General features: G+C 45.0%; 2 protein-coding genes across 6 annotated transcripts in view; one reads left to right on the plus strand and one right to left on the minus strand.

Moving 5' to 3' along the window:
* The window catches only part of gulp1a (GULP PTB domain containing engulfment adaptor 1a), a 46,532-nt gene extending 31,824 nt beyond the window's left edge, over window positions 1-14,708 (plus strand). For 4 of the 5 annotated variants that reach the window (XM_084689849.1, XM_084689850.1, XM_084689851.1 and 1 more), the window contains 9 exons: window positions 5,992-6,053; window positions 8,114-8,185; window positions 9,494-9,592; window positions 9,777-9,914; window positions 10,325-10,441; window positions 10,828-10,914; window positions 12,126-12,264; window positions 12,595-12,689; window positions 13,840-14,708. In XM_084689849.1, the coding sequence (XP_084545975.1) occupies window positions 5,992-6,053; window positions 8,114-8,185; window positions 9,494-9,592; window positions 9,777-9,914; window positions 10,325-10,441; window positions 10,828-10,914; window positions 12,126-12,264; window positions 12,595-12,689; window positions 13,840-13,911 (881 nt within the window). In that variant the 3' untranslated portion in view covers window positions 13,912-14,708. Of the gene's footprint in view, window positions 1-5,991; window positions 6,054-8,113; window positions 8,186-9,493; window positions 9,593-9,776; window positions 9,915-10,324; window positions 10,442-10,827; window positions 10,915-11,253; window positions 11,485-12,125; window positions 12,265-12,594; window positions 12,690-13,839 lie in introns of all 5 variants that reach the window. The other variant, XM_084689853.1, reaches the window with a different exon arrangement.
* Window positions 14,709-15,463: 755 nt separating this feature from the next.
* col5a2a (collagen, type V, alpha 2a) overlaps window positions 15,464-24,767 on the minus strand; it is a 33,442-nt gene continuing 24,138 nt past the window's right edge. The window contains exons 28-54 of the mRNA XM_084688408.1: window positions 24,634-24,687; window positions 24,434-24,487; window positions 24,232-24,285; window positions 24,075-24,128; window positions 23,863-23,907; window positions 23,673-23,771; window positions 23,413-23,520; window positions 23,116-23,169; window positions 22,658-22,711; window positions 22,471-22,524; window positions 22,332-22,385; window positions 21,543-21,650; window positions 21,346-21,399; window positions 21,179-21,232; window positions 20,848-21,009; window positions 20,487-20,594; window positions 20,142-20,249; window positions 19,823-19,876; window positions 19,615-19,722; window positions 19,422-19,475; window positions 19,069-19,176; window positions 18,936-18,989; window positions 18,650-18,757; window positions 18,033-18,342; window positions 17,418-17,599; window positions 16,934-17,176; window positions 15,464-16,668 (exon numbers count right to left, since the gene is read on the minus strand). Coding sequence (XP_084544534.1) covers window positions 16,522-16,668; window positions 16,934-17,176; window positions 17,418-17,599; window positions 18,033-18,342; window positions 18,650-18,757; window positions 18,936-18,989; window positions 19,069-19,176; window positions 19,422-19,475; window positions 19,615-19,722; window positions 19,823-19,876; window positions 20,142-20,249; window positions 20,487-20,594; window positions 20,848-21,009; window positions 21,179-21,232; window positions 21,346-21,399; window positions 21,543-21,650; window positions 22,332-22,385; window positions 22,471-22,524; window positions 22,658-22,711; window positions 23,116-23,169; window positions 23,413-23,520; window positions 23,673-23,771; window positions 23,863-23,907; window positions 24,075-24,128; window positions 24,232-24,285; window positions 24,434-24,487; window positions 24,634-24,687 — 2,646 coding nt within the window. The 3' untranslated portion in view covers window positions 15,464-16,521. The remainder of the gene's footprint in view (window positions 16,669-16,933; window positions 17,177-17,417; window positions 17,600-18,032; window positions 18,343-18,649; window positions 18,758-18,935; window positions 18,990-19,068; window positions 19,177-19,421; window positions 19,476-19,614; window positions 19,723-19,822; window positions 19,877-20,141; window positions 20,250-20,486; window positions 20,595-20,847; window positions 21,010-21,178; window positions 21,233-21,345; window positions 21,400-21,542; window positions 21,651-22,331; window positions 22,386-22,470; window positions 22,525-22,657; window positions 22,712-23,115; window positions 23,170-23,412; window positions 23,521-23,672; window positions 23,772-23,862; window positions 23,908-24,074; window positions 24,129-24,231; window positions 24,286-24,433; window positions 24,488-24,633; window positions 24,688-24,767) is intronic.

Genomic DNA, 24,767 nt, shown 5'->3' on the forward strand with positions numbered 1-24,767 from the left:
TCATTTTCACATATTATTCTCTAATAGTGCTACTATCATTCTTGGATAAAAAGAAATCTTCTTCAACATATTTTCGTTCTTTTTATAAACCTGGTGACCCGCACTATTCAAAAAAGTCAAGCTTGCTGAGCTGTAGTTTACATTTAGGTGAATTTGGCAACATATTATAAAATGACACAACCATGATAATTATTATCTGTCTCTCCAACTATGTAACACTAGTGACCCACAAATACAGTCTCCCCTGCGACTGCTCTAACCCCATCTGTCTGTCTCCCCTGCGACTGCTCTAACCCCATCTGTCTGTCTCCCCTGCGACTGCTCTAACCCCATCTGTCTGTCTCCCCTGCGACTGCTCTAACCCCATCTGTCTGTCTCCCCTGCGACTGCTCTAACCCCATCTGTCTGTCTCCCCTGCGACTGCTCTAACCCCATCTGTCTGTCTCCTCTGCGACTGCTCTAACCCCATCTGTCTGTCTCCCCTGCGACTGCTCTAACACCTGAGGAACAGGTGTGGAGGAACAGGGAGCCAGGCTCTACAGTGGGTTGGGCCCAGGTGGCCTTCGCTGTTCTAATGATATTTTGTCCGTCTCATTTCCACCTGGCTCTGTCACAAACACAGAGACGAGCTGACAACACTAATCACTGCAGTCACATCTCTTGCCTCGATTTACATTCAATTTTCCTTTCATCTGCAATATTGAAATGCAGCTCAACTCCAAGGTGCTCTACTGCTGTCATTTTCCACTCGGTCCATCCTCGCGGATTCCTATCATTACTGTCATTTTTTCTCCTGCTCAGCCAAGGACTCGAGAGGGGACATTTGTGGCAAAGAGGGAGAACAGTGAAGCTCAGCAGCTGACAGATCAAAGACCCCCAGAGGAGGAACAGTAGGGCTGTTTACCGTTCACTGTCTGGCTCTGCCCGCTCCACACTAACATGCGTGTGCACAGTCCAGTTCTGTTGGTCAGTGCGTGTGGGGGTCAGTGTGTGTGTGTGTGTGTGTGTGTGTTTGGGGAGGACTACAAAGGGAGCAGCCATCCAGCCATCTGGCAGAAAGGGGGCATTAAAGCTCTTTCACAGGGAAAGACAAAGGTCTCTCTCCCCAACTCTCCCTTGAACACGACGGACATTTCACCACAACAGAACATTGAGTTCTTTTGGTCAGAACCCTTCATTACTGTGAAACTGCTCACTTCTGCCTATGAAGAACGCTTTGTGGAAAGAACATTTAGAGGTGTCATTGAGGTAGTTTTCTAACACCGATTACCATGTCTATCTCTCAGAACAGTGCAGATGGATCTGTTTGTGATACAATGTGACACCCTTTTCAGCGTTCTACTGTAATAAACGACACAGAGAAGGCCCCAGTTCTAACACTGTGAACACCTCATACTGACTCCGCATGAGGATTGAAGTTGGTTATAGCTGTTGATCTGTGAAGCTTTCACACAGCTTGCAAAAAAGGCAATACAATTCCAATCAGATTTTACTTTTAACAAAACTTGACTTGATTTTGACAAATGGGTCTCAGTTGGGTCTAATAGTGATGCAAACAAGTGGCACAACAAACGTGTGAAACCAACTTTAATTGTAAGAATAAATATTACTGTAAAAAGACTTCCTAGCTGGCATCTTCCTGCGTCCTCTCCCTGTGCTGGTAAACGAGTGCAAAGCTAACTGGGATCCCACATTATCTGTTCCTTGCCAGTTTGTAACAAGGTTTTGCATCGAAACAATTTATACATTTATTTATTAATGTGAAATGGCTGTAATGTGGAACCAATATTGTACTCTCAGCATGCATGTGAACAGACCTCAGTGGAAATCAAAGCCTCCTGTAGAGGTGAGGGGAAAATTGCCAACAATTCAATAAGTTCTTATTACAGCCTTTATATATTTTTACTGTTTTTTGTACAAAATTAGCCTTTTCAAAATTAGAAAGTTTAAGTTGAGTGAGTAATTGTGTTCATATTAGTTCTTGGATATGTGTTTCTTATATGTTTTCATGTTGAATAATTTCCAAACTAAGGTGATTTCCAGCGGGTCATTTCCAAAGTCCTTCATTTGTGTTCCTTAATGAAAACGTGGCTCATTGCACACAGAGTTTAGTTCAATATTTTTGTGCTTCTGCTAATGAAATAATGTTACAAGTCCATTTAATTGCATATCTTTTAGGTAGGAATTTGTACCACGTGGGATTGTCTGCTCTGTACAGCAAATTAGAATAGATTCAAATCATTCTTGTAGAAATTAAGCAGTTTGGCAGTGCCATCACGCATTGAATTCCTTTTATAAACATCCGTTTTTCAATTTCACACTAAATTTGACTGCAATTATGGATAAATTGCTATAATCTGTGTGGATGTCAATGTAGACTTTCTTGTCGAGCACTGCTCATCTCATGTTTCCATGTACGTGTAGGTGGAGTTTTGTTCAAGACCTCCTACTTCCATGAAGAGCAGCCTGATAAGACTCTAGATCTAACCCTCAGCATGATATATAAAAAAAAAGATAAAAAATCCTTGATTAAAAAAATAATAATTACATCACAGAATATAAACACCCAAGATATCAGACCATATTATATTTGGCTAAAGAGACTTAAAGATTTTCTACAGCGGGAAATGCTTCCGCTAATAAAGGCAGCAGGAGGGAGTGTTGGTGGAGACGGCTGATCCTCTCCTCTGAGAGCCAGGGCTCAGGCACGATTGCTGTCTGACTGAGGAATAATCGTCCATAAAGCTCTCTCTCTCTCTCTCTCTCTCTCTCTCTCTCTCTCTTGCTGCTCTTCCTCTACAGACTTATACCACAACCAGCCACTGAACAGTGGCGTGTAGTGCTTTGGATTTGCTGTAAAGCTAAATAAAAGGAAAACATTTTTGGGGAGAACTGTGCAATGTGGTGCAAGATGTCCCTGTTTCCTATGGACCTATGTTGGCAGACTATGTCCTCTGTGATGGGAAGACCTCCACAAATGAGATACCGAACCAGAAGTGTTCAGACTCATTTTTTGGCCACAGTGATTTGTCACCTTTCTTTGTTTTGTGGACTAGCAGACGCTGCCAGGAGGGATTCGATCATTTATACCCCCAGGTTTACCACAACGCTAGAGGAGCGTCACTCTGAGTGTAAAGTGTTCTGTTCTGGGATGGTGGGAAGGGTTAAGCTGTTTTGTTGAGAGAAATGATCTGACAGACTTGTAGGGCAGAAGGGTTACAGTGAAGTGTTGGAGAGCGATGTGGAATATGATACTATTATGGTCTGTCTGATGGTCACCAACAAACCAGCGTTAAATATGTAATTCCTGATCTTAAGTAGACTTTGGAACAAGAGACTTTCAGATTGAGTATGTCTCAGTTGTAATACTGTCCAAAGACGAGACTCAATTCTTACTCTCTTTGCAGTTGCAACAGTAAGTGGTATGCGACCCAAAATCTTAATTTGCCAAACAAAGAAAATGGCTCTTGTCAATGCCTGGGCCAAGTAATGCCTGATTTTGATCTATTGACCTGCGGGGCGATGGATATGAAAAACAAAGCCATAAAATGTGAGAATCATGTTCACTGGCTGTAATGTTGTACCATGTAGCCTGTGCTTATTGTATAATGTCCTCCATTTGTCACCTAGAGATCAACAGATAAAAGCGCTCATGCGGGATGAGACGCAGAGGTGACAGAGGATTTCTCATTTCTCCGGACCACACTGACAGAACATTTCCAGATGTAACTTGGAACATCAGTGGTGCTCTACTCGGTCAGAAAGACACTCTCTTTAGATTTCGCATCACCAGTAAAAAAATAAAAAATAAAGATGGTCTAGATATATATCTCTATATATACTCTCTCTCTCGTAAACCATCTTTTGTAATCTAATCTTTAATTAAAACGAATATCTAGAGGCCTTGAATGGGAGTGGTGGTATTTAAGACTCCCAAGTCTCTGTAGACTCACTGATCGATCTGCTCGAGTTTTAAAAGAAGACACATCGCTGATTAATTAGCCATTGTTTTCCTGTAAGAGAGGCCAGAGGCAGGCTGCTGGAAGAGCAGAGGCCAGAGGCAGGCTGAGTGAGCTGCATTCTGGGAGATCACCTATGCTGCTGATTAAACTTGATGTCAGTTGAATGGGGATAATAGTCTGCAGTCTTTTGCTGTTGTTTTTGATTGCTGACATCATTTGAGCCTCTGGTAACGCGTTGATGATGGTAAATAACGTTTTACTGCTCTCCTTACTGTGAGGATTTTATTACATTTTCATTCAATTTAAAGTAGTAGTTTGTACTGTAGTAAATGAATTTGTGGGACATTTGGATGTTGTCCACTGAAGCATACAGACGGTGTAGAGTTTACGATGCCGTATTAGAGGGGCTTCCTCATCTGCGGATGGCAAGAAACACTTACATTTAGTCATTTTAACATACGCTCTTATCCAGAGCGACTTACAGTAAGTACAGGGACATTCCCCCGAGGCAAGTAGGGTGGAAAGGACACAACATCATTTTGCAAGGCCGGGAATCGAACCAACAACCTTCTGATTAGTAGCCCGACTCCCTAACCGCTCAGGCATCTGACCCCCATAAAAAAACCTCTCTCTTGGTTTATGTCTTGTAATAGGCCAAGCCTACTTCAGTAAACTGTTTATAAATATGCTGTATTTGAGGAGAAAGTTCAGACTGTATGAAGTCACAGCATGCTCTCCAGTGAGTGGCATTGAGCTTCTGTAGCCATGTCATCATTTTCCAGTCCCATCAGTCAACGTTCTTGTTTTTGACAGGGGAAGTAACTCCTGCTGTCTCCTGCTGCCAGGGGCAAATGCACACAAACTGACCTTCAAACACCCAGCTCATCCTCTCGCTCCAGCACGTTTTCCCTTCTCCCCAGTCCTATCCCAGTCCCCTTTGCTGAAACTGTACTACAGGCCTTTTATATGGTGGGCACAAGAGGTGGGACCGCCACTATTAATCAGAGCAGTGTGCTGACGCTAAGAGAAACTGCCGGGCTAGCCAGCATTCTACAGTGGCTCCTGCCCCCCTAATTCATCATAGTTAGAATTTACAGTTCCTCACTGCTGTCTGAGAGGGAGGGGCTAGGGGCATCCTCCTCCCATCAACCTCTACCACTCACAGCCAGAAGACTGACTTCATCTCAGTCATCATTTGAGAAGGTTTGAGTTTTTTTGGTCTGATTAGTCAGCTTGGCCCTTGTCTCTTGTGTAATCATAAAAAGGAAAATTGCCCGTGGAGCCTAAATATGATAATGATGCTGTTCGTTTTATGATGGAATGGCAAACTCCCAAGCAGAACAATGGCTTGCTGTTTTCCACTCTGCTGTGAAAAAAATGGAGTGAGTCTGTTGAGGGTGATTGCAATTAAGCCAATGTAGAAGATGAAGTCAGCTGTAATCAGAATAGGCTTCCTGTCAGTGGGCCACTTGGCTAGCAATTTACCAAAGAAAACAGGATCAATCAACTAGATAACTAGAAGCCATGGTAAAGATGGTTGCCAATATTGAATAGGACATTTACATAATCAACCTGTTATGTGCCGTTGGTAGCTTTTTTTTCCGGACACATGATGGACAGAAATGCTTTCCCTCATATTATTTCTGAGTGATTTTGAGAGAGAACATTTAGAGACATATCAGTTCACGCCGTGTTCCATTACTTGGCACTCATTGTTTTTGTGTGGGTTTCCACAGATGTGACACATCTCTCATTAAGTTGACTTTCACACTGACAAGTCCCCAGGAAGAGAGGTTGCTTCCATCATGCCAGTAATGATGTTGTGGGACAGTGACGAGGGTTTCTGGAAGACTGCACTGTTGATGAAACTGAGACCAAATCTGCTTACATTGTTGGCTTCCTCCAGTAGTGTTAAAATGTGTTTCCCAAAACAAGTTGAAACCTTTTGCATTTCAACGTTTTTGTTGTAGTAATTGTTTTCCTATTGAAAGCACTTCCCGTCAATCTAACCCTAACTATCTCATTTCAGATAAGTCATGGATGCACACTCCAGAGGCTCTGGCGAAGCATTACATTGGCTACAACGCCAAGGTACGTGTGAGCCCAGCATCTGCTTCTGCTTTCAACCTCAACTTCATCAGTTTATCAGATCAGAGGTGTACACAGGAAGATCATGCACTCAGTTTCTGTTCATCAGGAGCTTCACCATAATCAGAATAACATGAACACTTCTTCTTCGTTTGTATTTGAACACCCACCTGTTGTTGTTGTACACACTCCTGAAAAAGGTTCAGTACCCTAGAGTTTCTTCAGAAAGGTATCTACCTCGCACCTCAGTCAAGAAAAATAACTAAACATTCTTTGTCAGACTGGATGTCTAACAGCACAATAGGTTTGACTGAAACAACGCAGTGGATTTGTTGAGTCGTCTGGTTCAGTGAGAAGCTTTGTCAGGCCTGTTTTCTGCTCTGCTTCTCCAAAGACTCCCCTCTTATGTGGAGCAGAGTAGCTGTCTGCAGGCATCCAGCGCATCTGAGATGTATTATTGAACTGAAGCGAAAAAAGGCGAAGGCACAAGTCCAAACTGCCAGTTCTCTTGCCGCTCTGCTTCTGGTGTCGCACAGCAGAGGGAGGAATAGATTTACTCTTGATGGCTTTGCTAGATATTAAAGTTTGTCATGAGTTTTCAGACTTGGGACAAACATGGATTGAATATCAAAGGGAGAACCTTTTGACAGGTGGATCTTGGATAGGTGCTTGGATCCAGGACAGGGACGGGAAACTGTGAGTCAACAGGACGGTGCCCCATATCCTATGTGTGGGGTTTACTACCGGCGCCATAGAAACCTCCAAAAAAAACATGTTTTCTGTCTGAAAATATTTTTGTTGAGGACCATGCTCACTGGGAGATAATGGATTCAACTCTCAGAGTGGAACGGCAGGCGGTATGCTACCTGTGCCAACACACGCTCAGTGATGGATGAGCCCAGGCTGGATGAACCCAGGCTGGATGAACCCAGGCTGGATGAACCCAGGCTGGATGAGCCCAGGCTGGATGAGCCCAGGCTGGATGAGCCCAGGCTGGATGAGCCCAGGCTGGATGAGCCCAGGCTGGATGAGCCCAGGCTGGATGAGCCCAGGCTGGATGAGCCCAGCTGGTGGGTTAGGGTTAGCAGCTGGTGGAAGCATCTCTGTCCCGGTCCAGCAGGAGGCGTTGGTCAGGAACCAGCCAGTCCTCCTCGGCCACGCAGCCGTCACCACCCCATCAGTCACGTCTCGGCCTGGTTCACACGCGTCCTTGAGTATGGCCAGCGTTTGTCACTGGGCTGCGATGCGCTGACACATTTGAATCTGGGTTTCATCCATCTTGCAGTTCCATTGATGGAGACACAAAGTGGCTGTTCTGTTCTGGTGTTTTTTTCCTGACATAGTCATAGCCAACTTCATGGCAGCTCAAATTGCCTCTGTTGGGTTTCAGTCATCAGGGTCTTAGCAGGGCTGAATTCAGGTGAATGATGAATCAGTTTAATTATTCCTCCCTTGGCTGTTTTACGCCCTGCTAATAGTGAAATCTGCTACGAAGACATCACACATTTTACAGATCTATTTTGCCGTGCAAAACGGTTGCTTCGCCACATGTCGTATGAAAACGTCCTCAAGGTTGATGCTGGAGTAAACCTTCACAACCAATTGAGTGCAGTGTATTTCACCCTGCCGGTATATATTTAACCAACCTTTAACATCGTTGATCCTTGATTAGCTTATGTTCTAAACACATGGAGAGTCCTTCTCAAGCCTAAAGGTTAATGGCTCCATCTGTTGGATAGCAGCAGTAGAGCAGTGGTAGCACTGTGTGCGTTGAGGCAAAATTGATGTTTTTGTGTGCGCCACGTTTAAAAACTTCTCAGGGATGTTTAAGGTCGAGTTTGTGAAGGTCGAGTTTGTTTTAGTTTTGTGGGATGGGATGGGGGGGATAGAGTATTTGGAAATACTCTACATTTTTGCTAGACTAAGTATTTCAAGGTTGCTTTTTAAAGAGTCAACTAAGTCAAACTGAAGTTGTTTTTACTGGTTTATGTTCAGTACATGTTGTCCGTTTGTACACTGTTCCCTTTTTGTTCTTTATCAGTGACACATTTGCCCTCTTCTAGTTCCTTGGAAACACTGAAGTTGACCAACCAAAAGGAACTGAGGTTGTGAAGGATGCAGTGAGAAAGCTGAAGGTAGGATCATGAGGAGCAGGCCCCTGAAGGCTCAGACCACTAGCCAACATACTTCTCGTTTGCATTGGTTTGTAAACAGAAACTTGAACTTAAACTATACAATGTTTTTCATTACAAATGATTACATCAGCTTAACAATTTGAGTGATACTTAGAATGTTTGATTTCAGAATATCTTAGTACTGTTATGACCCCTGGCATGTTGGAACCTTTTTTCCTTTAGTTTAAAGACAGTGTGTTGATATGCATGTTGGTTGTGGTAATATAGTACTGTAGGGATATAACATGCTGCGTGCAGAGCCATGACATGGCAGTCTGGCCCGCCTCCCACTGGGCTGGATGACATCATCACATGATAGCGAGACGAGCTGGCTTCATCTGTGGGCTGAGTCTACCGACAGCCTGCGAAGAGCCTTGATGTGTTGAAACGAGGGAGTTCAAACTGCTTCACTTCTCACTGATCACATCTGCTGCTGCGTTTAGCTGCTCCTCTGTCTGCATGTTGGCCTGCTTGCTCTCTTCCTCTGCCAACCCTTGGATGGTGAGGGTGCCTCAGGGGAAACCTGTTTTCAGAGCCTGAACTCCTTTTTTGTTGCTTTAGAATTGGTTTGTTTCGTCTGGTTTGGCCGTTTGAAGAATTGGCCACATTTGTTTTCCCCAGCAACTTATCCTTAAAGTTGACGTACTTTTTACACACACAGCCAGCTGACTTGGAAAACTCAGGAAAACGTATAAAAAGGGCCTCAATCATTTTGTGTTCGCTCTGACCTTACTTACAAAGAAGACGTTTGGTGAAATGTCCTCCATGAATATTACATTTTACCTCGTTTTATTTTATTTTAAGTAAGTCTAATCCTGAAATGAAGTTAAATATCCACCAATCAAAGTACTTAGTCCAGGAATAATCATCTGTCCTGGTTTCCACCTTCACAAATCCCTCCAGAGTTCAGCGTCACATCCTCTGTGCACATGAAGAGCTCCCAGTCACACTTCTATCAGACTTCACCTCCTTTCCCTCCTTTATTCGTTCAGGGCCTGTTCTAGGTTGTTGTCCAAAAACATGCGTTTTGGTCTGTGAAGGTAGCCTAATAGTCACATTTTAATTGAGCAAAAAAAATGGTTCAGTGAAATGATTGATTTTAATGGACTGAATCCATTAAGATTTATGCAACCATTTGTGTCCGGACATATTAGTGAATGAGGACATTTGAGATTAACCAGGTGTATATAGTGGCTCTATATATTTTTATGGATAATGTGCTTCACTTGATGAAATATTGATTATTTCTTCTCCTTTCTCTACTTTCAGTTTCAAAGGCATATCAAGAAATCGGAGGGACAGAAGACTCCTAAAGTGGAACTGCAAATCTCCATATATGGAGTGAAGATATTGGACCCCAAGACAAAAGTAAGTCTCCCTGCGCGACCATCTGTCGTCCACAAACGTATCCCACATGAACCCCCTACTAGACTTCAAGAGAAACCCTCACCTGGTGTGTAACAGGAGAGCTGGACACTGGAGAACCACTAAACCCATGAACCTTCTGACTACGGTGTCTTAAAGCCATGTCCCACCCTGTGTTCTTTCTCAGGATGTGCAGTACAACTGTCAGCTGCACAGAATCTCCTTCTGCGCCGACGACAAGACGGACAAGAGAATATTCACCTTCATCTGCAAAGACTCTGAATCCAACAAACACCTCTGCTATGTGTTTGACAGTGAGAAATGTGTAAGGAATATGCAGGCTTGAAATGGGCTTTAACTAATATCCATAAGGGCAATGGGTGTGAAAGAACTTAATCTGTATTAGACCGAGGTACATCTTCACCTGCTTACTGAATTCATGAATGTAATGTCATACTGGGTTCATTTACTGTAGCTGCCTTTATTCAAAGCAATCTGCAGAATGGATTGGAACCTGCTCCTTCTTGACATGCTGTCAAATGCTACTGGGCTATACCTTCCCTTACTGTAAAATCTACCTGCATGAAATCTGGTTTGTGGTTTTGGGATAAAGTTTGTTTATAGATGCTTCCATGTCTGTGTCTACGCGGTACCCATATGTGGTCCTTCTCAGACAGCAGTGCGTTTACTGTGTCTGTGTTTACTGTGTCTGTGTTTACTGTGTCTGTGTTTCAGGCAGAGGAGATAACCCTCACTATAGGCCAGGCGTTCGACCTGGCCTACAAGAAGTTCCTGGAGTCTGGCGGCAAGGATGTGGAGACGCGGAAACAGATAGGGACCTTGCAGAAGAGGGTGAGCCTCATGTATAGATATGTGACGTCTCTGTAGTCTGTATCTGTTCTGTAGCAGGGAGTTCACACGGTCTGGTGCCCTCCAGGGGCCCAGGTCCTCTTGTCCACCAGGGGGGGGTGTTGAGCTCACTGCTGAGTTTCAGGGCTGAAGTACACAGCTCTCAGCAGATGTAGTCTAGGCTACATCGTCATTTGAGTAACTGATACAGACAGTGTGTATATACAGTATATATTATTATATATTGTGATCCTCATCATACATATTATGATCATCATCATTTGGTGCTCAAGAACTAAGGAAAATTAGCACACACCTGATTTCCTTAAGAATATGAGAACAATCTCCCATATCCACTCAGAATCCTGTGTTCATTGTTGTGGTTTCAGATTCAAGAATTGGAAACTGAGAACTCTGAGCTGAAGACGCAGCTCCAGGACCTAGAGGAGCAGCTGAAGATCTCTCCTGTTCCCCCGGTGAGACACCAGGCTGCCTGGCCAGCCCAGCGAGCCATCCTATCCTATCCTCAGGGACTACTTACTGTGGAAGGATCTCCAGCTCTCTGTTCTGTGGTTGCTATCAAGTGATTGGTTTAATTGACAGTCAGGCGATCTCTCTTGCACAGAAGATGCATCTTTTAAAATTTGATGTTGTCACACACCCACTTGGATTATCAGTCAATAACCTCCTTGATAGCACCCAGCAGTACCAGGATCAGGGGACTGTCTGTAACTACCGTCTGTCTGGACATTTTCTTTTCTTCTTTCCTTCCTTCTTTTTTCCTTTTCCCTTTTCCTCCTCTGATCTCTTCTCAGCTGCTTCACATAAACTCAACTAACGAGGCGTTCATGTTGCAAAGGCCCTCGTCTCTGTTCTGGTGCCACAACTGGACGTCCTTCTCCTGTGTGGAGATCTCCTCAGTGACTCTCACACCCATGAGCTCACCAGAGTCCAACTTGTCATCCGGGCTCCTAACCCCTCCGCCTGCTAAACCTGCTGTCCCTCCTGCCAAGCCTGCTGACGGTCGCAGCATCCCACGGCCTCGTGTAAACACACCTCTCTGTCTGTCTCCCACTCTCTTACTCTCACTCACTCTCTTACTTACTCTCACTCACTCTCTTACTCTCACTCACTCTCTTACTTACTCTCACTCACTCTCTTACTCTCACTCACTCTCTTACTTACTCTCACTCACTCTCTTACTTACTCTCACTCACTCTCTTACTCTCACTCACTCTCTTACTTACTCTCACTCACTCTCTTACTCACTCTCACTCACTCTCTTACTCACTCTCACTCACTCTCTTACTTACTGTCACTCACTCTCTTACTCACTCTCACTCTCTTACTCACTCTCACTCACTCTCTTACTTACTCTCACTCACTCTCTTACTCACTCTCACTCACTCTCTTACTTACTCTCACTCACTCTCTTACTCACTCACTCTCTTACTCACTCACTCTCTTACTCACTCACTCTCTTACTCACTCACTCATTGCCTGATTTCTGTTTGTTTCTCTCTCTGGACTGCTTTATGTCTAGAACAAATTTGTTTAACAACAGAACGATGAGCTCTGTATTGCTTTTGTGCTTCCAAAAGAACAGTTACACTGTTTGCAAAACGGGCATGAAAGCGAGCAAACGACAAAAACAACAGCTTTATTCCAGGTTGTTTGTATGAAACAGGGAGGCAGCCTCTCCATGAAACCTCAGTCTACAGACGTCTTTGACATGGTGCCCTTCTCTGCTGTTACCCCCCTGGTGCCCATACCAGCCAGCAATGGAACTCCCCCCCCTCCACCCACCACATCCCCACCAGATATAAGTGAGTATTCTGATCACAATCCTCAACCACTAATGCGGGGAAGCTTTGTGACAGGTGCAAAACTAACTTGATTTAATTGAACCATACGTGTCAGCAAAAGACATGAAGAAAGGTTGTGATTTGGCACTTTGACACGCTTCACAACACTTTCCTGACATTTCAGAGCAAAACACCACAACATTTTCATTAGTTTTCTGGCAGTGACAGCTTTACCTTGTTCTTTTATTAACTTGGCGTTATCACAACTTCTTAGTGTCTTGGTACTCCTGAATTCACAGTAAAACTCATAACTTTGACCTCAAAGTAAACCCAGAGATGCTCCTCTCTCAGGGAAAGACCTGTTTGGAGCCGAGCCCTTCGACCCCTTCACCTGCGGCTCTGCAGACTTCCCTCCAGACATCCAGTCCCAGCTGGACGAGATGCAGGTGACTGCATGTGTGAATGATCTTAGGGCCTTTATGATGGACTCATATAAGGGAGCAACAGTTGTACCACGTTTTAATACTAGTACTTGTTGTTTTGTATTAAGGTTCTGGATATAACTAAAGTCACCTGTGGTGAAAGTAAACTTGATATTTACACACAGTTGGAAATGGAAAGGTTTTTCTAACTTCACAGATTTTATTTTTACACATTTCAGTTTAATTTCAATGTTGTGCCAAAAGGAGGCAATGTTGTTCTAGCATGTTGCTTCTCCAAAACTCTTCTGTCTTCTTCCTGCTGCCTGTAGTTCTGATTTAACAATGTCCTTCCATCTCTCTTCCCCCTGCCTACAGCGCCAGCGATGGTTTGTACTTTCACTCTATTTCAAACCTCTTGGCTGTCGTCATAACAGGAACTGTGACTAAACTTGCATGCAGTGTTGCGTTTCTGTGTGGACCAGTGAGGTCTGAGTGCATCCAAAACCTTCCTCTACTCCATCTTTGCCTCACCTCCTTCCATCTCTCCCGCTCAGTCATATAACTGTGGGAGAGTGAGGACAGCGGGGAACGAGGGACTAAGGAGGTTGTTGCAGTATTGGGAAGATTTGTCCTCTGTCGCCATGTCAGCTGCTGATGAACTCAGCCAATCGAAAAAAAAGTATAAAAAAAAAAAAGGATCATATTGTCACATTTATTAAGAAGCTCAAAGCTTGCTTGAACCTTCTTAGGCTTTGTATACCCTTTCGTTCAACCATCAGATGGTCCACCTGCATGTTTGTGTATTGGTGACATGTTCTGATCCAGACTAATATAATCTCTTAACTGGACGTTTCTCTGCTACCCTCCAGGAGTAGGTTTCAGCAGTGGGAATACTTCAGATGATTTAAGCGTTTTTTTTTTTTTTTTTTTTTTTTTTTTGCATCGTCTGTCACCACAGTGCAGGTCACCCACAGTGCAGGTCACCCACAGTGCAGGTCACCCACAGTGCAGGTCACCCACAGTGCAGGTCACCCACAGTGCAGGTCACCCCAGTGCAGGTCACCCACAGTGCAGGTCACCCACAGTGCAGGTCACCCACAGTGCAGGTCACCCACAGTGCAGGTCACCCACAGTGCAGGTTGGTGCTTGACAGCCTGCTGTGCTTGTGTTTTAGGAGGGGTTCACAATGGGACTGACCCTGGAGGGGACGGTCTTCTCCCTGGACCCGCTGGGGAGCCGCTGCTGAGGCCAAGACACTCTCTCTTACTTCACTTTTAAATTGTTTTTACGAAGAAAAAAAAAAGTGCCAAAATTTGGTCTAATCAGTCAAGATGCCAATGTTCCTATCTTGAGGTTTTTATGCATTTGAATTTGGTTTTGGAAACAAATCTGAGGTATATTAAAATCTGATATAGAAAAAGCACTATTTTTGTAAGAACTCAAACTGAAGGATTAGTTTGTAGACCCTTTGCTTGTACTAGCATTGAAGGATGTAAATAGTACAGTATGTCCCATGGTACAGTTTGTGGCTGAATTTTCATATGGTACAGTTTAATGTGTAGATATGCACCACTTTAGATTCAGAGGTCAATATCATCTACTTGTATGTGCGACATGATTCCCTAACATAACCTCACAAGACATTATACATGTAGTTGGTCTTGTTTTAACACTTATATGCCAAACTGAGCTGGATGTTTTAACATATCATCTTTTAACTCTTTTTACACGTGTATTTAGTTGAATTGTAATGAATTTGTATGGACTGTTTTGACTGTACATTAAACAGTTTCACTTGTCTGGCTAAAGGTCTTAACAGGTGAAGAGCCCTCTCAGTATGTCTGAGCATATCTTTACTTTCATATGATATCATCCTTTCATATGATATCATCCTTTCATATGACCTCATCACATGACATCATCCTTGCACCAGAAAGCACTTTTGAAATATTGTCCATATCCAGTACTATATACTACTTTTATTTTGTTTGCAAATATGACTTTGCTGTTTTGGTTATTAAAGAAAACATACTGCATACTAGATACCATGTCAGAGATTCTTTGTTGTCCCTCATCTTGTCACCGCTGCTGATGTGTGTAGTGACTGCAGGTGACAGTGAGGTGGGTGCACCATCGAAAGTGATCTATGGCAGATGGCCTCCAATGAAACTGATTAGGATGAGCTGATAACTAAAGGTAAATATTTGGAAATAATGGCCGGGTTTCCCAGATTCGTTAAGAAGCTCTTAACGCTAAGAGCTTCTTAGGAGAGTTCTAGAGCGTTCTTAGATCGCTCCTAAGAAGCTATTAGCGTTAAGAGCTTAACAAATCTGGGAAACCCGGCCAATGACAGTGAGAAATGTTTTTTCATGTATATTTTGTATTGTTATTTTTCTTTTATTGTAGATTTTAGAACTTTATATTTGGAAAGGGCTTCGGCAAGAAAAATATTTGATTTTTTAAATAAATGTGTAATACTATTTTTAAAATAACAATTCTTGTAGAATATAATTTAAGTATTTCAAGCAAGTAAAACAAATGAGACTGATACCAATTCTTAATTATTTTAGAGAACTTGAATTGGAAAAGACAACCAAAGTGACATCAATTTAACAGTATTCAAAAACTGAGCCATTTTGTTTCATTTGACATCTTTATGTATTTTCAAAGCACCCACGAGAACCTTCACTTGACTTACTGTGCAAATTATATACTCAGAGGATGTGTGATCTCAATGACAGGCCTTAAGCTAAATTAATACCCTGGCTTTTCCTTAATCAATTTGACAAAAACGTCCGGAGATGAACAAGCGTTTGTTTAATGTGTTGCATAGCAAAGATACATGAAGCACACAAGATGTGTAAATGCTGTTTATAGGAATTGGGACAGGATGAGCCGGGCCTGACATGCACAGGAGCAGAGCACACGCTGTGACCCATCAGAAAAGAAAAGTCATCATAACCAACAGAAACGATCAAAAAGACAATTGCCACACGTGGTTGACGTGACACTGACTTCAGGAGTCCATCAGTGACAAACATCTTTATTGACATCCCCAGACCCCTGGTCCCTGGCTGTGTGCAGTGCACTTACAAAACAGCACCTGTGGAGGATTCACATGATCATCGGATCCGAGTTTTGGAAGCGAACACTACAGACACAGCTGATGGAGCTTTAATCTTCTGATTCAACAGAGTCAGTACAGAGTCGGGATAAGTGAATACAGGAATCGGTCGTATCAAAATGATCAGGATAAGAATTATAATTATGCCATTAAAAACATTTTCAATTCTTGACCACACTAGCACCATAACTTGTATTTTTATATTTAAAACACTTTGTATACAAAGAAAAGCAAACAATGTAAGAAGTAAAATACGCTATTGTAAAATTCTCGTGGAATGATGTCATCTTACAAACAGCAGTTAATGACTAACATTTTTTTAAGTATTCGTACACTCAAACCATTTGGCAGTAATTGTCCTAATCAAAGCCTACATCAGTGGATCAGGTTGTATTGTACCTAACCATGGGGTGTCTTGCTTGCCTGCTTAGTGGTAGTGTGGCATGCTTCTCTATCAAGAGTGCAAGCAAAGGAATGTTGTTGATTTCTTCTTTTTAAAATGTCAAACTTTGTTGCCACCAAACATTCATCTTACTTCCACTGGGGGTAACAACAAACCAGGTAGGAGGTCTTGAACATGATTGGAAAGGCACAATAAATATCTGGCCACGGGCCTGAACTCCGCAGGGATTTATGTACAAGGGGGCTGATGGGATCAGCTGTCAGTTCAAGAGTCTCAGGATCCTCTTCCACTCATCACTGGGATTTACTCTTTTTCTTTCGTTGTTGCATTTATACGAAGCACACTGGAGCGATATCGATGCCAAACTCCTGATCTGAGCCACCAATGTCCACAGGGGCAATATCCACTATGGGAAGTCTTGCTGTTTTCTGTGTCCTGTACTCAAACACCGTCTTGCCCCATTTGTTGTTGGATTGCTGTGAAGACAAATACAATAGTTAAGATAAAGAAATATCCAACCCAAACACCAACCCTGACCAGATGACAGCCCTGACCAGATGACAGCCCTGACCAGATGACAGCCCTGACCAGATGACAGCCCTGACCAGATGACAGCCCTGACCAGATGACAGCCCTGACCAGACGACAGTCCTGACCAGATGACAGCCCTGACCATATGACAGCCCTGACCATATGACAGCCCTGACCAGATGACAGCCCTGACCAGATGACAGCCCTTACCGAGCAGCCGTCCTCCAGCACCGTGTATCTGAAGCGGTTGTTTCCCTCGGCCCTGAGCTCCAGGTCGTTCGAGGCTTTGAGGACGATGGCCTTCTTGAGGTCGGTGGTCTTGTCGTCCCTGTAGGCCACCGTGTTCCTGCAGTGGTACGTGATGGTCTGCGACGCTTCCTTGGACAACAGCCGGATGAATGTCATCTGGACCGAGACGGAGTTGGCAGGCTGGTCTTTGTTCCCATAGGTGAACTGGAAGGTAAAAGTTCACATGACCGTCAATAGATGTTACCACTCATCTGCACCTAAGACCTATGGAGGGGCACGTGACTAGTTACAACGTTAAAAACTGCTCCTGAATCCATATGCTCCTGCAAAGGTCTGGTATTCTGCCCTCCTACGATTCCATTTAATGTAAAGACGGGTTTATCCGTGCCCCCCCGACCCCCAGTATAATTAGACTAGACTGTTTGCTTCATCTGAATGTTCTTACTTGTGTCCCGCGGTTGATGTCGGCTCCAAACCACACAGGCTTGTTCTTGGAGGCGCTCCACCAGACCTTGCGAGGGACACTGTCAGGGTTGGCAGAGATGCAAGTCTCTCCAGTCTCCATGTTGCAGGTCACTTTGATGGCGTCCTCAGCGCTGCCCTGGTTGGGGTCCACCCAGTACTCACCTTCAAACACAACGCTCAAGGATTAGACGTGAAAGATCGTGAACCTCCCACACTTTTGAAAGAATTTGAAACTTTAGTCTTGTGTTTTAAAAAGAAACACAAGGTGAAAATATGTTTTCAACGTTTCAAACCCAGTTTTTCGAAACCTTTTCAAAAACGGTTTTTTTCACACACATAGTGAAAGGAATAGTGACCAAATCTACACCCTTGCAACTTCTGACAGATCTGATGCCTTAGTAGGAGTGTGAGGAGAGGGCCTGAGTGCCAGCAGCAACTTAGGAATGCTACACAAGGAATGCTAATCCCATGTTTCAGATGCTCCTACGAACCTGTCCACCAGTGTCCATTAACTCAATCAACAATCACCAAATGGCACAGCCAGGTCCTTCAGTAGAGTGAGGGTGTGAGGAGAGGGCTCGTCAGGCTGGCTCACCGCTTTTCTTCAGGGGGTAGCACTGCTTCAGGTCAGCACAGGTCCTGGCCGGGTGCTTCCTGCTGCCGTCAGGGCTCCGCATGCTGTCGATCTGGCTGCTCAGGGCCTTGAGCGTGGCCTGGACCCCTGGGTCGGCCTGGAGCGCGTCCGAAGAGTTGCTGTTGGGCAGGGCCTCGTCCTCGCTGAACTCGGGAGGGGGAGGGGGACCCATGTCGTAATCCTGGGGGCCCCCGAACAGGTCGTCCATGGCGGCGGTGGGGGGGCCGGGGGAACCAGGGGGGCCAGGGGGGCCTGACTCTCCAGGGGGACCCTGGGAGCACAGCAAGCAGAAACATTAGTTTTGTTACTGTTACAGAACAAGTTTATGGGTAATGCAACAGTTCACTTTTTATTTGTATTTGAGTGTTGTTGTCTGTCAGATGATAATCTCAGTTTTCATCTCTCACAGCACATTTCAAAGTGTTAGGGTTAGATTGGTTCATCTTGTGAGTACAAACGAATAATTTAACACCTGGAGGGTTCTTTTTAATACTTAGGAACTAACTGTGCACCACTCCCCAGGGTGGGTTTGCTCTGTATGGTTCAGTTAAGTGGCAGTATCGGTGGTATGCTCGTACCTCTGGCCCGATGTCTCCACTGATCCCTCGTGTGCCTGGAGGCCCCATGGGGCCTGGCTGGCCAATGTACCCTTCCTTTCCTGGGGGGCCCACTGGTCCTGGGGGGCCCTAGATCAGCACAACACCGTTTCAGAGGGACAGCTTGTCAGGTTGAGCCACGAATATTAGTACAAAAATCGTATTTAGTTGTAACTGTTTTTACCATTGAACAACATACAGTATATCTGCTCCTTATTTTACTATTGGAAGTTTAAAGCATGAAATATGATTTGAGCAGCAGACGTACTCTCTGGCCACTCGGTCCGATGATCCCGGAGGCTCCTTGTTCCCCCGTGGTGCCCTGAGAGAGATGGAGGTGTTAGCATGACGAGCAGCGTGTGCCAGCTGACAGTGGGACAGTCTTGGTGTATCAGACTTACTGGAGGTCCTGGAAGGCCCTGCAGGCCTGTGAACCCCCGGTGACCCTTCTGCCCTCTCTCTCCGTGGTCTCCTAGATCTCCTTTATCCCCTCTGGGGCCTTGTGGTCCCTGCAGGTAAACGGCAAACATCACTTCAGGGGACGTCCGACAGAGTAAGGAAGCCATGATGGGTATGTGTTTGTCAAACGAGCCAGCAAAGTCTCAGACATAGCAGGTCTGCAGTTATGGCCACAGCGTTGTCAGAAGTGGGGATAGAGTCATGATTGAAAGTGGTTTGAGGCTGTTGCAGTGTGTGGTGACTTCCTATGGGCCGTTGTGGTGAGGTTAGTGATGTGTGGTGCTCATGTCGTTACCGTTAGACCTCTCTTGCCCGCGGACCCTGGTGGACCCAGTGGTCCTCTGGAACCCTGAACACACAGGAGGAGGAGTCAGACTGGACCTTCTGCTACAGAACCACTCAGTACAGGACCCCATTACGAAAAACAAACATGCATGGATAAACAGTGAAAATGCAGCATTTGATCATGTGATATTTGATATACGTACAGCATCTCCTCTCTTCCCAGAGCCTCCTTGAGCACCGACTGGGCCCGGGGAGCCGGGGGGTCCTGATGTGCCCACCAGACCCTCAGGGCCGGAGTCCCCTCGCTCTCCCTGTAGCACGCACAATCCATCAGCCCACAGTGTTTACTGGGATCAGTGGTCAAGGTTAAGAGATAGTGTCTACTTGTGGAAGATGATCTTGTGCTCTTACCCTGATGCCTATGACTCCATCCTTGCCCGGTGGTCCGTCTGATCCAGCTGGGCCCTGATGGAACACATGTTTACTGATCCCCTCAACTGATATATTCTGCATTTAAGTCTGAAATCAATATTTTGTGAGCTGTAACTTTGTTCCAAAAGTGGGCACCGTCTTCTAATCAGAGCAAGTGCTAGTTCAAATGTAACATATTACTAACAGTTGATATTTCTGTCAGTCCTTAACGTGTACTATAGTGATTCTCTCTGGAGACATGGCATTCACTGCATGTTTTGGTGATTTGAACTAAAAGCTCAGGTGTGAGAGGACGTACGTTAGGACCGGGGTCTCCTCGGGGGCCATTGGCTCCTGGAGAGCCCAGCGGACCAGGGGGGCCCTTGTCTCCCTGGGGACCAGACGACCCCTGCTTCCCTGGAGGACCCTGGGAGGACGCCAACTCAGTGACTTACAGTATACTGACGCTTCATATGAATGTTGTTTCATATCGACGTGTAATTATATCTGAGTTATGAACAAGAATATTAAATCTTAACAGCAAACTATTTTGGGTTAGAGGCAGGCCTGCTACTGTACACATTTGATAGTTGCGTACAGCTGTTCACAGTACATTTAACTTGATTTGTCCTATAAAGAATGTGCTGGTTTCATTTCTCCATACCGCTGGTCCTGGAAGTCCCAGCATGCCCCGCTCCCCCCTCTGGCCAGGCAGGCCCACGATGCCTCTCTGACCTGTGGTTCCTGCGGGACCTGGGGGGCCGTCCGGGCCCTGTGGAACAAACAGCATCTCACCAGAGAGCACTGGAACATTCACCCAGGTGATGCCAGGGTTTGTTCAGTTCTCCTTTCAAGATTAGGGTTAGGACTTTGTAGACTAGGGTCTACAAAAGCTTTTATTTCAGGGTCATTTTGTGTTTGAACTGTTCTTTCAATTTGGATCAGCATCCATAAAACCACTTGTTCTGATCAAACTGAAGTATTGAGATGCTTGAGGACGTCTGTTTCCAGGCTGGTGATCTTACCGTGGGTCCATCCTCCCCTGAATCTCCTTTGTCTCCCAGGCTTCCAGTAGGACCTGGGGGGCCTCTCTCTCCCTGTCGGCCCGGGGGACCATTGTCTCCACGGAGACCAGCCGGGCCCTCCTTCCCTGGGAGACCAAGTGGTCCCGGCTCCCCCACAGGCCCCTGGCAGAGACGCACAGGTTAACCTCTGACCCCAACTCTGTATGTGGGGTCCTCACAGTCAAACACAGGCATATCTAGGCTCCTGGGGTGTTTTAGATGTGAAATATGAGATCCTGTGGACTCTGCTCAGTGGTTCTTCTGATTGTCTCGATAGAGGGGGCATGTTTACCGTGGAGCCTGGTGGGCCAACTCTGCCTGCAGATCCAGGGAAACCAGTAGGGCCCTAGCAGGAGAGGAATGACAAGATACACCATTTAGAGCCTGGACTCATCCAACTAAGTAAGTGCATTGACTTGCTCGTCAGATCAAATATTTTCAAGTCACAAAAATACTTACTGACGCTCCCTGAGTCCCTCTGCCGCCCTTCAGCCCTGCCACACCAACAGGCCCCTGTGGAACACATAACATGTATTATAAAGTAACTATTTAGTTTATCCAATCAGTTCTCCCTCCCCCCAATGGATGTGTAGTTGTAGTTATATGCAGATGTTCAACATGTTTTGTGCAGATGTTTAATGATATCTGTGACTCACGAGAGGCCCCTGAGAGCCAGCCAAGCCCTGTGGTCCAGGAGACCCTGCGTCCCCTTTCTGACCGGGCTCTCCCGGTGGGCCCTTCACTCCAGGCTGCCCGTCAGGACCCTAGATGGGGCAACATATACACCCAGCATGAAGGCTAGCACTACATATACACCTAGCATGAATGCTAGCACTACATGTACACCTAGCATGAAGGCTAGCACTACATGTACACCTAGCATGAAGGCTAGCACTGCATATACACCTAGCATGAAGGCTAGCACTACATATAAACCTAGCATTAAGGCTACCACTACATATAAACCTAGCATGAAGGATAGCACTGCATATACACCTAGCATGAAGGCTAGCACTGCATATACACCTAGCATGAAGGCTAGCACTGCATATCAACCTAACATGAAGGCTACCACTACATATAAACCTAGCATGAAGGATAGCACTACATATACACCTAGCATGAAGGCTAGCACTACATATACACCTAGCATGAAGGCTAGCACTGCATATCAACCTAACATGAAGGCTAGCACTACATATAAACCTAGCATGAAGGCTAGCACTACATATACACCTAGCATGAAGGCTAGCACTACATATACACCTAGCATGAAGGCTAGCACTACATATAAACCTAGCATGAATGCTAGCACTGCATATACACCTAGCATGAATTCTTTTTATGAACAAGAATTTCCCAAGACAATGAGGGTCAGCTGATGTCTAACTTGACAGCGGGACAAATATGCCATTAAATAACTCATGGCTCGCGACAGAACTTACAGGTGCTCCAGAAAATCCAACAGCTCCAATGGGTCCAGGGTCCCCTCTCCCTCCCTAGAGGAACATCAGATTCTCTGTGTAAACTTGACCAAAGTAATACATCATGTTGAGTTGAAATGAAACATCTGAGTGGACCTACTGGAACTCCTCTAGATCCAGCAGGCCCAGATGGACCTTTAGGTCCAGGTTCTCCCTGCAGGGGAAGAAACATCGACAACGTTGTGTCACAGCAAGCAATGTCTTACACCTACTTTTCATCACGTCCTGTATGATAAATGACACCTAGCTTCTGTAACTAGGTATCCTCCAAAACTGTATATCTTAACCTTTTCTCCGCTGGGTCCACTGGGTCCTGGAGGGCCTAGGGGCCCTGGAAGACCCTGTTGCAGGAAAAAGCCTGGATTAGGAAACACATTTATCACTGTGGCCTGGTGCCATGAATACAGCAGACAATGCGTTTGTCTGATAGGACATGCTTTATACAAACCTTTCTCGCACCATAACTGATCCCTAGCTCTACAGTCCCACAATGCAGAGCCTCACTTGTGTACAACATGTTCCATATGAAAAACAAATACATGGTTTCCAAAGACTGAATAGCTTAAGAATAGTTCCTTCTGTATGTTGTTTTGGAAAAACATTTTTGTGCTCATGCTCTTATTTGGTTGATGGTTTAACACGGTGAAAAGTATTCTGCTCATTTGTGATTTACTGCTGTATATGTCTGTCACAGAGCTTGTGTATTCATTTTAATTTATATATTCAGTATATGAATTCCACGCACCCTTGCACCATCGTTTCCAGGTGTTCCTTCAGATCCTTTCTCACCAATCGCCCCCTGGGAGTTTAGAAATGTTAGTTAACAGTAGTTCAACAAGACAAAGCAAACTCCTACAACATAATCTCCTGTTCAAAATGGTGTTAGGCCTAGTATAGACCAAAATCATGACAGTATAATGACAATAAATACACAAAGATGAAGTTCTTTCATGTCATAATAATATTCTTGTCACTAAGGTAAGTTTTGAGGAAGCCACTATTTGAGGAAGTGCTGAATGAGGAGGGGAACCCTAACACCTACCCTGTCCCCCTTGGGCCCTGGAGGCCCAGAGATGCCCCTCTCTCCAGGCATGCCTTGCAGCCCAGGGGGCCCCAGGTCTCCCACAGCTCCAGAAGGACCTGGGCTGCCCTTCACAGGGAAAACAACCAAACAAATTGAAATTAAACATAATTTTTTTTACTTAAAAATGCAAAAGATTAAGAAAAATATACAACTATAAAAGACATGTACAGGGTGAGGTCTGGCAGATCTTCCACAAGTGACGAGGTGATTGATCGTACCTTTGGCCCATCAGGACCAGGTGCTCCTGGGATCCCCTTCGGACCTTGCAGGCCGGTGGGTCCCAGTTCACCCCTCTCCCCTGGAATACCACGCTCACCCTGCACTCAACGCAACATGCCGTCAGTCACACACTGGAAATATAACTGTGTAAACCACATATCTAAATCTTTGTCAATCAGACCAACTTACTCTTGGTCCGATTTGACCGACGGCACCACCCTCTCCTGGAATCCCCTGAGAGGAAACAGGAAGAGTTTCATATCAGTACTGAAAAGCAGAATTCACTGCAGACACATAATGCAGACTAATACAGCTCTGTTCCAATCACATTTGCTGTTACTTCACATGGCGTCAAGGAAAGCCATAACTGTAGACACACACATCATGTCCTCCAAACTCACCAGATCACCTGGTTTCCCCGGCTCTCCAGGAGGTCCTGGTTGTCCAGGTAAACCCTGAAAAAACAAACAGCACAGATCAGAATTACTCAAGATTAAGTTTGAATGTTTCTTCTTTGTCCTCTCATTTTTGGAAACAATGTCTCCGTGTGATCCACACCTGGAACCCGTTCACTCCAGGAGGTCCCTGTTCTCCTCTCTCCCCAGCAACACCCTTTGAATAGGAGAAGAAAAAACAAAGTTCGTTTTTTTTGTTTGTATATGTGTTAAAAAAAAACGATATTAATTTTCAATCAGTTGTAATGTATCATAGTAATGAACTACGTTGCAGTAACATCTTAAACAAAGTGGGAGGGACTTACTGCAGGGCCAGCGGGGCCAGCAGGGCCAACTTCCCCGTCTTTCCCAGGAGGACCCTGGGAAATGAAGGCATCATTACTCATCAGCACAGCCCAAACCACAAGCCTGTCATGCAGTGTCCGCGTTTACAAGTTTGTTCCCCCACCGAGTGTCCCAGGAGAGCTGAACCTGGCGTTCAGTCCTCCCTGTCGAGCCCACTCACCCTCTGACCTGCTACTCCTGCTGACCCTTGCTCTCCTGCCTTGCCAGGGTCTCCCTGCAGGGTTTCACAAACACAAAATAGAGGAGTGACATTTGATTAAATTATATAAAATTGTATTAGGTTGCCGTGCAAAA

The sequence above is a fragment of the Hypomesus nipponensis genome, chromosome 23 (assembly GCF_054491055.1).
Source record: "Hypomesus nipponensis isolate SF chromosome 23, ASM5449105v1, whole genome shotgun sequence".
Lineage (NCBI taxonomy): Eukaryota > Metazoa > Chordata > Actinopteri > Osmeriformes > Osmeridae > Hypomesus > Hypomesus nipponensis.